The sequence below is a fragment of the Podarcis erhardii genome (genome assembly GCF_964252035.2).
Source record: "Podarcis erhardii genome assembly, chromosome: 5".
NCBI lineage: Eukaryota > Metazoa > Chordata > Lepidosauria > Squamata > Lacertidae > Podarcis > Podarcis erhardii.
Window position 1 is genome coordinate 81,310,204 of NC_138509.1, and position 17,569 is coordinate 81,327,772.

Here is a 17,569-nt window from a genome sequence, read left to right on the forward strand (position 1 = left end):
CAGGGTCCGGCTTCTCAGCCTCTTTTACATGTTGCAGCCCAATGGGTCATGTGTGTCCCGTCCCGTCCCCCCACTCAAACCCCAATCTATGAAGATGCCGTGGAGGCTGATGGTACCACGTGCCAATCGCATCTGGCAATTCTGCTCTGCTGCACCACTTTTCAAATTCAAACTCATGCTTCTCCTGCGAAGTGGCAATCTCCCTCTCCCCTCCAATAAAACCCTGCTGCTTTTACGTGTGTGAAGGAAGAGACATAACTGCGCAGCACCCCCCAGAAAAGAATTCGGGGGAAGAGCTGGCTCAGCTCCTGCCGGGGCCACGCTTTTGGCTCCTTTTCGGCCACCAGGATCTCTCCGGCTGTACCGTAGGGGGCGGTGTGGGGCCGGCATTGTCTCATTCACTTCCCCCCCCCACTCCAGTTTTACGCCGGCTGCGTGGGGTTCCCAGACTCCCTCCTCCCCCCCCCCCCTTCCCTCGCGCTACCGGCGTAGCTCGCGCTCTGTATTCGCAAGTGGGCGCGCGAGGGAGCCGGGAACTTTCCGGAGCCGTCGCAGGGCAAGGAGGGACTCCCGGCCGGCGCTGGAGAGGAAACTGTTGGCGGCGGCGGCGCCTGAGCTCTCCAGGCGGAGCGCTGCCGGTGCTGCTGCTGCTGCTGGGCACCCCCTTCCTCCTCGTTAGGTGGGGCTCAAGAGGGACCGCCCCTGCTTGGGAGACCTCTCCCTGCCCTCTCCTCGCAAAGCGGATGCCCTGCCTAGGTGGGGTGGGAAACTTCGGGGAAGTGCCGGAGATCTCCCCTCCCCACCCCTTGGCTTCTCCCCCCCCCCCTCCCCAAGATTCCCTTCCTTCGCCGGCTTTTCCCTTTAAGAGTCTGGCAGCATCTGGAGAGAGGGAAAGCGTCTGTCTGGTTCTTTCAGTGCCTGGCGGGGATGTTCTTCCAACAGCAGCAGCAGCAGCAGCAGCAGCCAAGGCAGGAAAGGAGAGCTAGGCTATAGGTCTTTTTCTAACGCTCTCTCTTCCTCTGCCCTCTAGGATGGCATGGATCTAGGCAGCGACCCTTGCAGCAGCCGCTCCAGCTCGGAATCGAGTTCCAGCAAAGTGACCCCTTGCTCGGAATGCAAATCTTCCCCCTCGCCCACCAGCCTGGACTTGGCTGCTTTGGAGGACTCGGAGGAGGAGGAGGAAGACGAGGAAGAGGAGGAGGAGGAGGAGGAGGAGGAAGAAGAGGGGGAGGAGGACTTCCAGGTGTACCAGAGGAAGGTGACTGATGCGTGGGCGGAGGACAGGGACGATGCCCGCCGCTGTGCCCGAACCGCCCCTGCCAGGAGGAGTTTAGCGCAAGAGCTGGAGGAGGCGAGGAGCGCCCGCCTCGCCCTCCCCACCGCCACCGCCACCGCCACCCCTGCTATGCCACCCCCGGCTCCCCACGGCCACCCGGCTCCTCAGCATCCCCAGCGCCAGCACCGCCAGCCGCACCACCCGCTGGACCTCCGGCACAATGCCAACGTGGTGCCCTCTAGCCGCAGGACTGGGCACAAAGGGGGCGGCGGCGGCGGCTACGGCAAAGCCCCCCGCCTCCAGAAAGGGCAGCCCGGGGGAGGCATGGGCAGGCTGAGCAACGGGGGCTCGCTGGTAGCCTTCCACCCTTTGGAGAACTCCTTGGGAGGAGGAGGAGGAGGAGGGGGCACGGCTTGGCAAGAGCAGGAGCCCCCGCTGCCCACCATGGACTGGGAAGCCCTGGAGAAGCACCTGGCGGGGCTGCAGTTCCAGGAGCAGGAGATCCGGAGCCAGAAGAGCAACTACACTTCCGTAAGTTGGCGCCCTCCCCCCCCCCCCCACCTCCTTATATCTTCCCGGCTCTGTCTTTGCGGAGAATAATGGCAAGGGAAGTGTTAATTTCAATGGGAATTATTAGTTAGGTCGAGCAGGCGGTGAGTCACTTCCCTCGCTGGGAGAGCGATGGATTTGGCTTTTTTTTTTTCTTTCCCATAGAAGGCAATTTGCACACAGTTGCTGCAAAATGGACAGCTGTGGCTCTCCTGGGTTTGGGATGCATGTCCTGGCCCCCTCCTCCCAAATATGTCACCACTGGTGCTTGTGGAGAAGCTGCATGATGTGTGTGTTGCGCATGAGAGAGAGAGAGACACCAGCTTTCTTACTCAGCTATTTTATTTTGGAAGAAGGGCTTGGAATTGCTTCTTGCCTCTTTGTTCCAAAAAGGGAAAGAGTTGCTTCAGGCTCTGACTTGACCTGGCCGAGAGAGGATTTAAGGAATAGGAAGGAGTTAAGCAGGTGACCCTCTGTGTGGCAAAGGGGGGGGGCTTGGCGCTACTTCCTGTTTCTTATCAGAAGGACACCTGCCTGCATTCGGAGACTGCCAGAGAGTGTGGGTGGCATCCAGAGAGAAGGAGAGGAACGAAGGAAAAAAAGGGGGGGTGGAACATAAGGAGGAACCCTTGCCAAGCTGGTACATGTCCCAGTGTGGATTTGCCCCAGTGAGAAGGGTTTGTACTATTTAGATGCATTGCTGTTGTTTCGTTTCCTATGCTGCCTTTCAAATAGCAGTAAGTTGCAGTTATTTGTGGTATTGGCTGGTTGTTGTCTCCCCCGCCCCCACCTTTAAGTGCACCTTGGCCTATTAAGGATGCTTTGCTGAGTCTAGCTAATGAATATGCTAACATCACAATATGCCTTGGGGTGTGACTTGAGAATCCATAGCCTTCTGGAAATTGGGTGCAATGCACTTTGACTTTAGGGCATGGGCATAAGTAACTTCAGGGTTATTGGGAGGGGACAGGGGGTTGTCTGCTTTCAGTACAAGGGGGGCAATAAAGAGGGGGCTGCCTTCCTTTCCCCTTAATATAATGGAACTGCTGGGAAAGATCCCCCCCCACTGCTCTTAATAGCTGCTACTTGCTTGTCCTTTTTCTGGATACCCTGTGTATTTCTTTTAATTAGAAAGGGGAGAAAGGAGAAAATAATATCTGCTAGATTCCAGGGGAGAAAACATGTTCTTTTGAGCTCCTGTGTTGTATTTTAAAACCGTTTTTTAAAAAGCAGATCGAGTATAAAGTCAAATCATGCAGCTGTATATATTTGCATTTGCCACTGTAATGATAAATACTGCGAGGTTTCGATTCAGCAGTGCTGATGACACTGCATTTTAAGTATCTTGTAGTTTTGGAGATTGCATGCGCTTTGAGGGAGACTGTTTTGCCTGCAGAGAGAACTGCAGGACTCAAATGTCTTGCTTTGTTTGCTGCTGGGACAAGATTTTCCTGTGTTGTTCTGCAAACAGACTACTTCCAACCAACCAAAAATATTATTCAGATTTGGAGGCTTGGGAAGTCTTTTGGACAGATGCCATGTGGCCTGATCTGGAGTGGTTGATTTGGTATTTGATTCCCCCCCCCCCCTCTTCAGCCAGTCTTTAAGATAAGCAGGTGCTTGATAATGAATTGGAAGGGAGGAATGTATAAATTCATATTGGCAGCTATCCTGACTTCGAATTTGAGTGTCCTGAGTCAGAACTGGATGGATATCCTGATTCAGGGTTCCATCAGTAAAAAGGCCCCACATTATCTGTCTAGAAGCATCAATTTGTTGTCATTTTTATGGAATCCCTGCATGTGAACACATTCACCAAAACATATCAGTTTGAGGCTTGTGTTGTAAGGGAGCCAGTGTTAAAAGGGAGGTGCTCAACAAGTTGGTGGGGGGGGGGACAAGTCAGGATAAATATTTGAAAGAGAAGCTCCATGAAATACCAGCAAGGTTTAACACCCCAATTATGTTGTCTTCTCCTGACCTAACTTCCAAGTTTAACTGTGCTTGGTGCTGGCTAATTCAGAAGTTCAGAAAGTGTTAGGGTGCAGGCAAGTATAGATTTCATGTCGGTGAATTCTTATTTGAAAGCACTCCCCACTCTGGCCCCCAAACTGGAGATATTGTGGAAAAAATTAAGTACCTCCAGAGGCAGACTAGACCAGGGTGGACCAACACATGCGGCCTTTTTTGTGGCCCTCAGCTACAATTGACACCCCCCCCCCACAGCCCTTATGCTGCCCATGAGTGTAGCCCATCCCAAAATTATTGGAAAGCATTGAAAGTACTCAGTTAACTGAGGTTCTGCCCCACCCCCCCAGCAGATGCCTACCCCCCTATGAAAGCTTGCTCCCTGCAATGGGGGTATTTTTACCCATGATTTCCCCAAGAAAATTCAATCTTAGGGCGATCTCCTAAAAGAAGCTCAACAACTTTGGCTGCCCCCCCCCACAAAAATCCTGGTTACGCCCATGACACTGCCTTCCCAAGCCAGGTAAGCAAGGCACTGGGCTTTGGGAAGGAGGAGTGAGGGCTCTGACAGGGTCCTAGATTCCTCTCCTTGCTGAAGCCTATTTAGCACTTTTCCAGCTTTGGGAAGATGGTGGAAGAGCTCTAGGACCCAGCCAGAGCCTTATGCCTCCTTTGCAAAGCCCAGCTCCTCATGAGGGCTGGGGGGGGGAAATGTCAGATTTTGGCCTCATGCCCCCCCCCCACACAAGGCAGTGTGTGCCCCATGGGTTCTGTGTGGAAGTACTCTTGTGGCCCACTTGGTATGAGGACCCCTTGGCCTAGACTTGTAGAAGTCAGGAGTGGGCAATATTTTGAGAGCTACATTCCCTCAGGGTAGGACTGTATGCTGATTGTGAGCAGGGCCCAAACCAGCAGTGAGTGGAGCTACTCCTTTCCCCTCTCTCTTTCTGCCACCTCAATTTGCCTCTCCCCTCCAGGAGATTGCCAGGGTAGGAGAAATCACCCTTGCCTTAGGTCTGAAGTGATTATTTTTGAAAGTAAGCCAAAGGCGACATAAAATTTGGCCAAGGGCAACAGTCAGCCCTAGGGTTGTGGGTCGCCACCCCCTCTCTGTGGTCATGCTGCACTTTTTATCATGAAAACCCATTTTATACTGTCGCCTCTAATATGGTAGAATTGGGGTCAGTTTCTAGCCCCGAAACTAGAATATTCAAAGGTTCATTTGCACATGCAAAATTAAGGCATGGCTTGTTATCACTCAGTGAGAAGGTGTGAGATTCCCCTGTTGAAAAGCTTCAGTGGGGGGTGGAAGGAAAGTGCCATCTGAGGTAGATCTTCTGTGATAGTCATTGAGACATGCAATTTCTTTTCTGATGTTGCAAGCACCAAGGATAAATATGCACATGTAAACTCACTTGTACAGCACTTCTGGAAGATGCTCGGCCTCTCAGATTGCAGAGGAAAGGATTCAGTAACTTTTGAGGCAGCCTTTAATTGCCTCAAGCACAGCCGCCTTGCGTACACACCTTATTAAGATTCAAGATAGCACCTGACACTGTGCTTTCCATCTTCTCTTTACTTGAGATCAGATGTAAAGAGACAAGGCCTTTTCGTTGGTAGGGCCAAAATGGCCTAGTTTGATGGGAGAAAGATGTGGTTCCTGGCAATCCCGAAATCACTGTATTAAGAGAATGTGATAGTATGCAACTGGTTTTAGAATGTTTTAATTTTATTGTTATTGTTGTGTTGGCTGCCTTGGACTCCTTTAGGAAGGAAGGGCAGGATGTAAATTGAAATAATAACAGTACCCTTCCTGTGGAAATCTGCTGGGCTTCCTCTGTTCTCATGGATCTCCTTCCTGATAGCTCAGCTGGTTAGAGTGTGGTGCTCAAAACACCAAGGTTGCAGGTTTGATCCCCATTCCCCCATATGGAACAGCTGCATATTCCTGCATTGCAGGGGGTTGCGCTAGAATAGATAATCCACATGGGCACCACTGAATAGAATCTACAATTCTATTATTCTTATTTCAGCTAGTTGATTATTTGCTTTTATTAATGTTCATGGATTGTTACGCAAAAGGTGAAATCCTGTGCATGTCTACTCAGAACTAAACCAAGCTGAATTTGGTTGGAGATACTCCTTGCAAAGGCTGCAATCCTAACCCCATTTATTTAGGATTAAACCCCCTTTCCAAGAAGGATTATGTTCTTCAGAATAAGGCCAAAGGCCCATCTAGGCCACCTTCCTGTTCTCACAGTGGCTGTCCAGATGCCAGTGGAAAACCCAGAAGCAGAATCTGAGTGCAACAGTCTTCTACTAAGTCTTCTACTTGGGATGCCCTGCAACTGATATTCATAGACACATTGCCTCTGTTGGTAGAGGCAGAATATCGCCATTGTGGCTAGTAGCAATTGACCCGCCATGAATTAGCTTAATCCTCCTTTAAACCAATCCATGTTAGTGGCTTTCACTACACCTTATGACAATGAATTCCACAGTTTAACTGTGCACTGTGTGAAGAGGTGCTTTGTTTTGTCTGCCCTGAATCTTTCTTGGGGGGGGGATTAACACATAGAATCATGGAATTGTAGAGTTGCAATGCAGGAATCTCAGCTAAAGCACCCATGACAGATAGCCATCCGACCTCTGCTTAAAAACCTCCAAGGAAGGAGAGTCCACCACCTCCTGAGGGAGACTTCTCCGTTGACTCACCGCTCCACATTTCACATCAAACTGATGAAACCTGCATGAAGCCCATGGGCATAGTGGGCATGGGGGGTTCGGATGGCACACAAGGAAGTCTCTGGGAACTGTGTTCTGGCTTAGTGCACAGTGAGGTGGGTGGGTGAGATGACACATGCCTTTGATGCTATCTGACTTACCACAGCCTGAAGCTCTGTTGCACATCTTGGGTTGGCTGCTCCTGGAGAAGAGAGTTAGACTTGACCCTTGGTTTGGTTGAGCGTATTATTATTATTATTATTATTATTATTATTATTATTGGCATCCATCTGTCTTGGGAGACATTGGAGTGCACCTCCGGGGGTGAAGTCAAACCACTGTGTTAACAGCACCAAAGCTGTACCAGGAAATGATTGAATGGGTATATACAGCATGTAGCAGGGCAATTCAGCAGGTTAACTGGCTTCTAACTATATGTGTCCTGAACATGAACTTGCAACACACAAAGGAACCTCAGTTGAAGCTTGTAAAGGTCCCGTTTCAGGTTAGTTTGGCAGTGTCTAGAAGAAGGACCACACAAGGCAGGTGAGTGGCATAGTTCCTCCCCACACCAGAAGCATAATGGTGTAGGAATGAACCAAGCCATTCAGTGGTGCCCATGTGGTTCTTCTCATAGATGCTTGCCAGAGCTGCGTAGGATTAAACAACGGGATATCAGCACCCATGGCATTTCACAAATATGTTAATTGGGCTGTGGGTTGCCAGCTGGCTGTTTTTGTTGTTGTTTTCACCAGCTGCCCTTGGGACATGTGGGTTGAGGCATTAAAGGCTTTTGTTTCTTGTAGTCCAGGAATGTAAAATGATGCAAAGCATTTCCCCCACTGTGATAACCAGGTGGCATTTTGGACTGTGTGGCTTCTTGATACTTCTGAGCTCTGTCACCCGCTTAGGAAACACTGTAGTTTGCAGATATGGTCATCTGAAGGAATGTGTGGAACTGCAACTGCGCCAATGATTTGGTGGTATAGTGAATGGGTTAATGCACCCTGTAAATGCCCCCACCATTATCCAGGAGGTGTGAGCTGAGAAGTCCCTGGTTCAGATTTGTATCTGTTAGTACTATGGGCATCATAATACTGGCTGGAGTTATAGGACTGTTGTAAGGATCGCTGAGATAATGAATTTGAAGCAATTTTAAACAATCAAAAATGTGCTTACATAAATTCCAAGTTGCTGTCAGGTGCTGAATTCAAATAAAATACCATTCCTTCTAGTTGCATGCCACTTGTTTGAGATGTTGACATGTAAATTTGATGCACACCCCTCAAAATATGTAAATAATAGGAGTACTTAAACCTAGGATAGATAATGTGCCACCCTCCAGATATTGTTGTACTTCAACTCCCATCAGTCCTAGTCAGCATGGTGAATAGCTAGGGGTGATGGGTGTCATAGTCCAAATCATCTAGAAGCGATTCCATTGGTTACATCCAACTTAAATGGAAGAAGTACTGATTGGAGACTCAAAAAACAGCAAATCAAGCATTCCTCAGATATGCCTGTTATTTCCTCTTATATTATTCAAGTGAATTGGATACCCTTCTCTTCCCAGCTCCACTGCCTGTGCTGGAAGGAGATTACAATTCTTCATATCCTTTTGGCAAGATTCCTTTTACCACTTTAATGTGTTTCTCCTGCAACAATTGTAGCATCCTGGCTCCAGTCTGGAGCACAAGCAATTCCTTTTTGTTCAGCTGCAACGTATAAATCACCTGGAGGAGGAATTTATGAATGGTAGATTTGTCAGAATGGAACAGACTTGTATTTCTTTTCTGCTTATACATGTTTCAGTGTGTGGTGTAAATAATTTGAGTTTCTTTAGCCTGCAGTCCTGTACACGCTTACCTGGAAGTAAATCCTGTTGAACTCAGTGGGGGTTACTTCTGAGTAGGCATGCACTGGCTTGCAATATTGATTCACTAATCATGTTGAACTGTTTTGACACATTGGTTCTAACTGTGTCCAGAACCTTTAACAAGTGTTGTGATTAAATATGCTTAAACTAGTTCATTTGAATCCTTAAGCTGACCTATAAAACTTCTGGCACGACCAGTCATATTTATTTGTTAAATTTGTATCTCACATTTCCACTAAATGGTGCTCAAGATAGCTTACAAACAATAGCACAAATAAAATAAACTAAAATAAAATAAAACCCTTGGGGGTTTTTAAGCTGGAAAAAGCATTAATAAAAGTAACCAACAAAAATAAATTGCAGCACATTTGCAAATCCATTTAAAGTCTTTTGGCAAGGAGTTCCAGAACTTGGGAAGAGCCACTCTCCCCTGTCACTCTTTACATTTTGGAAACAATCAATTGCAAGTTTATATCCAAAGAATAACTACAAATTAATGCATGTTTAGGATGTTAGCTGTGAGTGTGTACCAGCAGTTTAAAAACCTTGACATAAATGAAATGTCAAAATGCAGTTAATGGTCTTCTTCTCTTGGATTTCATTCCTATCTGGTATGCCGTTTTCATAGCAGTATGGCTAGCTCTGATTTTATGCTGAGCAGGATATGCCATGTACACTTTTATGTGTATTTGGGGTAACATGGATCCATGTCACTCATGCAAAAAAATTGTTCCTCCCACCTGTGTGAACTGGTCAGGCAAAGGCTGTTGTGGGAACAGAGGAAGAGAGAACTAGAATGATAAACAATGATGAGCCTGGTCTGTTGATTTCTTTATACTTAGAATGGGGTTGGTTTTGACTAGATCAGATGTGGGGAAATTTTGGCCCTCCAGATGTTGCTGAACTTCTGCTGGATCAGATCTCTCTCATATTCATTCACATTCTCTCATACACACACGCACACACGCAAAGACACACATATACACCTACTAGGGGCTAGATTTCTGTTTGCATTCCTCAGGAATCCTACCAAACCACCCACACTAAACCCTTAGATCAGGGGTGGGGAACTATTTGGCTCTAACGTTGGTGTCACCCAGCAGCAGGTGACAGCAGCTCTCAGAAGCCCATTACCATACTATAATTCATAGTGCTGCCTGTGAGAGGCCACACAAACTACAAGCCTGATGACAGCCTTACACAAATTTATATAGGAGGATATATAGACATTCTCTCTCTTTCTTCTCTCTCTCTCTCTCTCTCTCTCTCTCTCTCTCTCACACACACACACACACACACACACACACAAAAGTTGTACATAGCTGCAGAATTCCAGAAAGTATGAAGAGAAAATGCATACCCGTAAGGCAGAGGGACATGTACTTAATGTGTGCTAGATATCAATGGCTGCCATAAGAGTGTTTGCTGAATAAATGATAACTGACTTTCAGTGCAATCCTTTGTATGTTTACCAGGTCCAGTAGGGCTGACTCATAGGGGCATGTACATCAGATTGGAGCCTCTCTGCTACTTCAAAATGACAATAGCATAAATAAACAGGACTGGCAGCTTACAATATACATGTCAAGTTAAAAAGGAAACTGTAAATATTTACAACAGGAAAACTGTAAATGGCATAGGAACAGATGTTGCAGTATAAGAACTATCAAGTTCTGCAATTAGACTAAAAGGTCTGATTCATTCTTTGTGCATATCGATTTGATGCATTGCACACTTCTCTGATAGGTTTTGCGCTGCAGCATGTATTTCATCCTGTCAAGAAAAGATGTAAGATCTTTGTGCACAGTCAAATTTATTTTTATTTATTGTATTGTATTAATATCCCACCTTTCCTTCAAGAAGCTCAAGGTGGCGTACAGAGTTCTCCTCCTTCCCATTTTATACTTGCAACAACTCTGTGAGGCAGGTTAGGCTGAGAGGCAGAGACTGCCCCAAGGTCCCCAGTGAGCTTCATGGCTGAGTGGAAATTTGCAACCTGGTCTCCCAGGTCCTAGTCTGATACCCTAACCCAGGCATAGGCAAAGTCTGGCCCTCCAGATGTTTGGGACTACAATTCCCATCATCCCTGACCACTGGTCCTGTTAGCTAGGGGACAATGGGAATTGTAGTCCCAAACATCTGGAGGGCGGGAGTTTGCCTATTCCTGCCCTAATCACTGCACCACATGACCCTCAACCTAACACATTTTATCGTTTGTATGATACTCATTTATATTTATACCTTGTCTTTTAGGATTACTCCTGACAGAAGTGCCTTACAGAAACTGAGATGTTAAAACATTGACTAATCAATAATAATAATAATAAAATAACACTGTCATATCATGAAATAATATAAAACATCTCAGTTTAAATTCATGCCAGCACATCTAGATTAAAACTAATCATAACAAGCTCTCATAAATAAAAGCATCTTTAAAACATGATTCAATGTGACTAAAGAAGAGGCTTGCCAGATTTGTTTCTGGATAGAGTGTTAAACAATGCATCTGTGAACCTCAGCCAAGCCCTGGCCATTTGAGGTTGTTATTCCCATACACTCATTTCATGTCTGTCTCACCTTTTGTCCCAGAATGCCTGCACGGTCCTCCCCCTGCCCCCGTGTCATTTTATCTTCAGAACAACCCTGTGAGGTAAGTTAGGCAGAGAGATTGTAGCTAGCTCAAGGTTAGCTGAGTGGGGATATGAACCTTGTTTCCTCAGTCTTAGGCCCTTATCTGCACCATACATTCCATAATATTATTTGTTTTTGGTTTTTTTAAAATAATTTTTATTATTTTCCAACACAAATATACAATTATGCCAAATTTTCACAGATTTTCACAAATTTGATTCTTTTTAGACTTCCTTCGGCTTCTCTGACAATCACCCATAATTACTTCTCAGTTTACGCATTCCTCTGTTTATATTGCCATTAAACTTCCCTCCCACTCCTATTTGTTTTTAACAATATATCTCTGCTTTCACAGTGCTTCTTGAAATCCCACCAGTGTTGTTTGCACATCACATGTTCTTTTCAGATATTCAACAAATTTCCCCCAGTCCTCGATGAACTTTTGGTCTTGAAGATATCTAATTTTTCCAGTTAATCTGTCCAATTCTGCATAGTCAGTCAGCTTCAGTCTCCATTCTTCTATTGTCGGTATTTCCTCTTGTTTCCATTTCTGGGCCAGTAGAATTCTTGCTGCTGTGGCTGCATATTGAAAAAGTTTACAGTCTTTTCTTCTAATTTCATTCCCTGTAATTCCTAAAAGAAAGGTCTCTGGTTTCTTTACAAATGTATATTTTAACATCTTTTTCATTTCATTATAAATCATCTCCCAGAAACCCTTCACTTTCTTACATTCCCACCACATATGATAAAACGTACCTTCTTTTTCTTTACATTTCCAACATTTGTTGCACGTCTTATACATTTTTGATAATTTTACCGGTGTAAAAAATACAAAAAATAATATTATTTGTATGCCTCCTTTCCATAGTTCAAACCATGCTCACGGCAGCTTACAACATGAAAAAAGTTATACAGTTACAAGCATAACAAAAGCAGCAAGGATAACTAAGACATCAAAAAGCACACTACCAAATTAAAACAATTTCTACATAAAGGAACTAAAAGAAAGATACAAACATGTATATACAGTGGACGCTCAGGTTGCGAACATGATCCGTGCAGGATGCACGTTCACAACCCCCGTCTGCGCACGTGCGGGTTGCGAGTCGGTGCTTCTGCGCAAAGCGTGATTTAGTGCTTCTGCGCATGCACGACCGCCCAAACCCGGAAGTAACCCGTTCCGGTACTTCCAGGTTTTGGCGGCCCGTAACCCAAAAAAACACAACCTGAAGCATCTGTAACCCAAGGTATGACTGTATATCAAAAACATCAACAGAAAAACCACACCATGCCCCAGCCCGTCTATTCAGCAGCTTCAGCTTTTGTAGCTGGAGTCAGTCGGGCACCAGGCCAGGTGTAAAAAGGTCTGCAAGGCAGGGAGCAGATCTTTCAGGACACACAGCCAAGAAGCACAATCCCGCTTTAAACAGCCACAGTGTCTCCCAAAGAATCCTGGGAAGTGTAGTTTGTGAAGGGTGCTGAGAGTTCATAGGAAACCCCTGTTCCCCTCACAGTTACATTACTTGGAGTGGCAATAATGGGTCACCTGGTGCCATTGTAGCATCAGGTCATTGACAGGGGGCACCCTTGCTGTCAGGCTTGTCTGTGGAGGGGGGGGCAGGCCCTTCAGCATATCAAGGGGTCCACCATAAGTCATTCTGCCATTGGCTCTTTAAATCTGAAGCCAGCTTTGAACCCAAGCTATTGAGGCACTGCCATTTCCCAAGTAAACTGGAAGAGGAAGTAACCTTTTGAGAAAATGCATGAAGAAAATGCATATCTTGGAGATAGGCAGCATAGCATGGTTAATACTTTGTAGTAAACCTCTATTGATCCTACTGTCCAGCAATCAGATGTTTCATGGGATGAGGTTTAGTGGCTTTGCTGACTGAAAATTTTTGCATCTGCAGCAGGTCAGGTGTTACTTCTGGTGAATTTAATCATGGGGCTGCTGCTGCTGCCTTCTACTAAATCTTTGAAATAATAGGTTCTGTGCAGGAAGAAGTCTGCTGGCTCATCAGAAAGTCTACAGTAACCAAATCTGAGGGAACCAAATGTCTGCATGGCTATGTTATTGATCATTCATTTCAATGTCATGTTAATTTAACTTGAATATTCATGAAACAAAGTGGGGGCTTCTGCATAACCTCTGGGCTGCTCTCATATAAAAAAAGCTTTCCCAGGTCAACAAGGTTTAAATTTGGCTAGGTTCAATTAAATGCATAACAAACCTTGCAGATCTGCTAATTTGCAGCAACCATCATATTTGCTATTGAACTTTGACGCTGTAAAGCCATCTACCCACTATTTGAATTGCAAAAGTTTTTCCTCACCTCTCCTGGTATTTTAGGCCCAATCTATACTACACATTTAAAGCACTATCATACCACTTTTAAAAAAAAAATTATGGAAACTGTAGTTTGTTAAGGGTGCTAAAGGTCATTAGGAGACCCGTCTTTCCCTGCCAAAGCTGCAGTTCTTAGAACAGCCAATCTCTCTCCTCAGCAAATTCAGAGAATTGTAGTTTTGTGAAGGGAAGAGGGGTCTCCTAATGACTTTTAGCACCTGTAACAAACAACAGTTCCCAGGATTCTTTGAGAGGAGTCATGGTACTGCTTTAAATGTATAGTGTGTATAGACCAATAACTTATTGAAGTGATCTAAGAGCTTCTGCCCATGTCATTCTGCAAAAGTTTGTATGTGATAACCTTGTGGGTAGTGCCAGGGATGCAGCTCCTTCCTACCCTGATCTTGTACTCTTTACTAAATAATAGATTCAATCCTTTTCTTTTTACAGAACTGGAGAGAAATATGGATAAAATACTTGTGACTGCCCTGTCACTTCTATTTTGGTCCTTAGAAGTCACTTGACCCCAGATAGTGTCAAAACACAAACCTTCCGAGCTGGTCCTAGGTGCCTAAACACAATGGATAGCTAATCACTTATTGAATATCAATTTCATTTCTGTCAACCCCATCCCAACCTTATTCCTAATGATTCATGAAAATGAAGGTGAAGTGGGCACAAGCCAACAAAATGAATTTCAGTAGGGACAAATGTAAGGTTCTACACTTAGGCAGGAAGAACCAGATGCACAAATATAGGATGGGGAACACCTGGCTTACTAGCAGTACATGTGAAAAGGATCTAGGGGTCTTGGTGGACCACAAGCTTAACATGAGGCAACAGTGTGATGCAGCAGCAAAAAAGGCTAGTGCTATTCTAGGCTGTAGCAACAGAAGTATAGTGTCCAGATCAAGGGAAGTAATCGTACTACTCTATTCTGCCATAGTCCAACCACACTTGGAATACTGTGTCCAATTCTGGGTAGCACAATTTAAGAAGGATGTTGACAAGTTGGAGTGTGTGCAGAGGAGGGCAACCAAGATGATCAGGGGTCTGGAAACTAAGCCTTATGAGGAGCACTTGAAGGAGCTGGGTATGTTTAGCCTGGAAAAGAGGAGACTTGAGAGGAGATATGATAGCCATCTTCAGATATCTCAAGGGCTGTCACATGGAGGATGGAGCATGCTTGTTTTCTCCTGATCTGGAGGATAGGACTCAAACCAATGGCTTCAAGTTGCAAGAAATGAGATTCTGACTAAACATTCAGAAAAAACTTGAGCTGTTCAGCAGTGGAACAGACTCCTACAAGAGGTGGTGGACTCTCCTTCCTTGGAGGTTTTTAAACAGAGATTGGATGGCCATCTGTCATGGATGCTTTAGCTGAGATTCCTGCATTGCAGGGGGTTGGACTAGATGACCCTTGGGGTCCCTTCCAGCTCTAAGATTCTGTTATTCTATGATTCTAAGTAATAGCAATCTGCTGCCATTATTTCTTTTTTTATCATCAACTCCACGTTTTTAGCTTGCATTAGAAATAATAGCAAAAATGTCATTGCATGATTTATTATACTTAGTAGCATGTGTAATAAGATCATCTTGAGTGAATAGGAAATAACCCTCTTATATTCTCATCATCAATAATATTTCTTACAAAATCAACACTAGCTCTAATAGGGTTAGCTTCATTCTTTTCATCATTTCTCTGTGACTCATAATGATAATCAATAGATATATTTTCAGAAAATGATGCATGTATGAAAAACTCTGCAGGGACTTGTAAAAATGAAGAAGTTGGAATAATTATATGGTCTTTTACTCCATATAAGTTTGTGCACAAGTTGCTGTAGCCACAAACTAGGGCAGAGGTGGGCAAATTGTGGCCTTCCAGGTGATGTTGGATTCTGTGTGAACTAAGCACTTATTAGAAATGGACGTGCAAGGCCACATAAGCATCCTTTGCAAATTGTGTATTGACTATGCAGTGTGGCAGCAAATCAGTTGACTGCACTTCATCATCGCTTGATAAGTGACAATTTCATATAGTACATAATGAAAGATTGTGTACTGAGGGACGGCTTGATAAAACTATTCGAGATGCATCTACAATAAATGTCATCTAAATATAGTTTGCGATAGGGAAAACGGTTGCACTTATCATTGAAATAACTGAAAGAAAAGTAGCTGTGCATTGCATTAATACTGGGAGATATTTTGCAAGCAAAATGTGCTAATCTTCAGTCTGTTTTCTGAAAGCAGACCGTAAGTATTTTTTTTTTTACATCTGGTAAGGGAAACCAGTGACCCCCCAATATGTTTCTGCTCTCCAGCCCCCGTCATCCTCAGCCATCGTGGCCAATAGTGCAGGGGAGTAGAGAAGAGATACCTCTGGAAGCTGGAATGATATCAGACATGCTTGCATTGAAGGAATTCTCTCTTCTCCCCTCTCCACTATTCTGGGGGTTCCCCTGAACCTCTGAGCAAGTTGGGGGGAGGAGAGTAGATGAAAAACCGCATTGTGTTAGCAGAAGGCCTTCCACTGGCTTCCGTTAGTGGGACTCATCAGTTGAATCCTGGAAAAGGTTCATGCTCTTTGGTCACACAGGTTTTATTAGGTTTTCATTGCTGTTGTTGTCTTTAAATGGCCCATAAGAAAGATTCCAAAAATCCATATTAGGACAGTTCCCTTTTTAGGCTGAACAAAAAAATCACAAAATACTTTGCAACCTTCCAAGAACTCTTAATCATGAGCGACAAGAAACAGAATAATGTGAATGTAGAACAGGAGAGGAGAAGGAAAAAGAGGAGAGAGAAATTGTTGACTGATGTTTCAGTCACTAAGTCTGGCTGTGGTCTTGGTCTTCAGGTGAATGATGAGTAGTTGTGCCAGACATTCAAATGAGGCTCTTTGGGATATCAGTTTGGTTTTTACTGTTTTTTATATAGTATTGATATCATAATATATCACTTGGAATGTATTTTTGGATAAAATCATGGCTTAGTCATGTAGAGAATAAATAATGCAATTAATATATTGGATTAAGGAAGGATTTTGCAGAAATTGGGGGGTTGTGGGAGGGATTTGGAGTAAAGGGGTGGGGAAATAACATGTAATGTCTTGGGAGAAAATTCTGTAACTGTAAAATGATAATGAATTAGAATACTTTAAGCTATGATACATAGCAGACAGCTATTGGGTTGCTATTATTATTATTTTTACTGTTGAATGAAAAGGGAGGGAATGGGTTCTGAAAGGAAAGTAGTAACTTTCAGTCTTGCAACAGCAGAATAGCACAAACACCACCTGCCATAGTATAAAAACTGCGCAGTAAATCCTTTTTAACAATCATTTATAAGCTGGAAGTAGTTTAATGAAAATGTAGTTTCAGCGAAGCATGAAGCGTCTTCCATATGTAGCAATCATCATTGAAAATGCCAGGCCGGTCTTGTATTGGGAATAATTGCATGTCCGGAGTAAACAGGTTAACTGCTGCTGACAAAGCTTGTAAATAATAAATATGATTCACCATGCCCAAAGTCCTTAGGGTACCTAACACAACATGATAAAATAAATATTACAAGCAGGAAAGCAGCATGGCCCACATACAGCTGGAGAAAGGTTGTTGTTGTTTTTTCTTCCCCCTTTCAAAACTGCTAAACCACAAATAAAAGGATAACGACAGATGTTACATTTTAAGATGCCTGATAGAGGCATTGTGGCCCTTGACATGCATCCACACTTTTTTCTGACTAGGGTTGAGCTCAGGGGTGGGGAGATGTTCTGCAGGCTTTTAGGGTGCTTCATGTAGAACTAAGATAAAGTTAAATGTGAGCAATGCCTATACCTACATTGTTCAGCAGGGCTCCCTGACCACAAGAGATGCTCTCTCTTTTTGCCAAGTTCCAGGTTGCTACAAAAGGGAAGAGGGCACAAGAAGCTTTCCTTCTGCGAATTTCCTTCTGTTTGTATCATAACCCCTAATTATTTTGTATTGAGGTGCATTCAATCATGTCAAACGCTATCTGTTTTTAAGTAGTACAAGCCAATCACCGGTTTGTTACCTGAGGGAACATCAGGCCAGAGTTTTGAAGCAATCTGGAGTGCTTTTCTTTGCTTAGTTAAGAAATCTGTTGAAACAGGCTTTAGTCATCAAAATACAGAAAGAGGCAGTTGGTCATACGAACATATATCTTTCTT

General features: G+C 44.4%; 1 protein-coding gene across 7 annotated transcripts in view; it reads left to right on the plus strand.

Annotated features, from left to right (window-relative positions):
* The window catches only part of LOC309342169 (schwannomin-interacting protein 1), a 372,887-nt gene that overhangs the window by 284,807 nt on the left and 70,511 nt on the right, over nucleotides 1–17,569 (plus strand). For 4 of the 7 annotated variants that reach the window (XM_081862495.1, XM_081862498.1, XM_081862500.1 and 1 more), the window contains one exon: nucleotides 1,031–1,807. In XM_081862495.1, the coding sequence (XP_081718621.1) occupies nucleotides 1,031–1,807 (777 nt within the window). Of the gene's footprint in view, nucleotides 1–535; nucleotides 757–1,030; nucleotides 1,808–2,383; nucleotides 2,503–17,569 lie in introns of those variants that run through there. The other 3 variants (XM_081862501.1, XM_081862502.1, XM_081862504.1) reach the window with 3 other exon arrangements.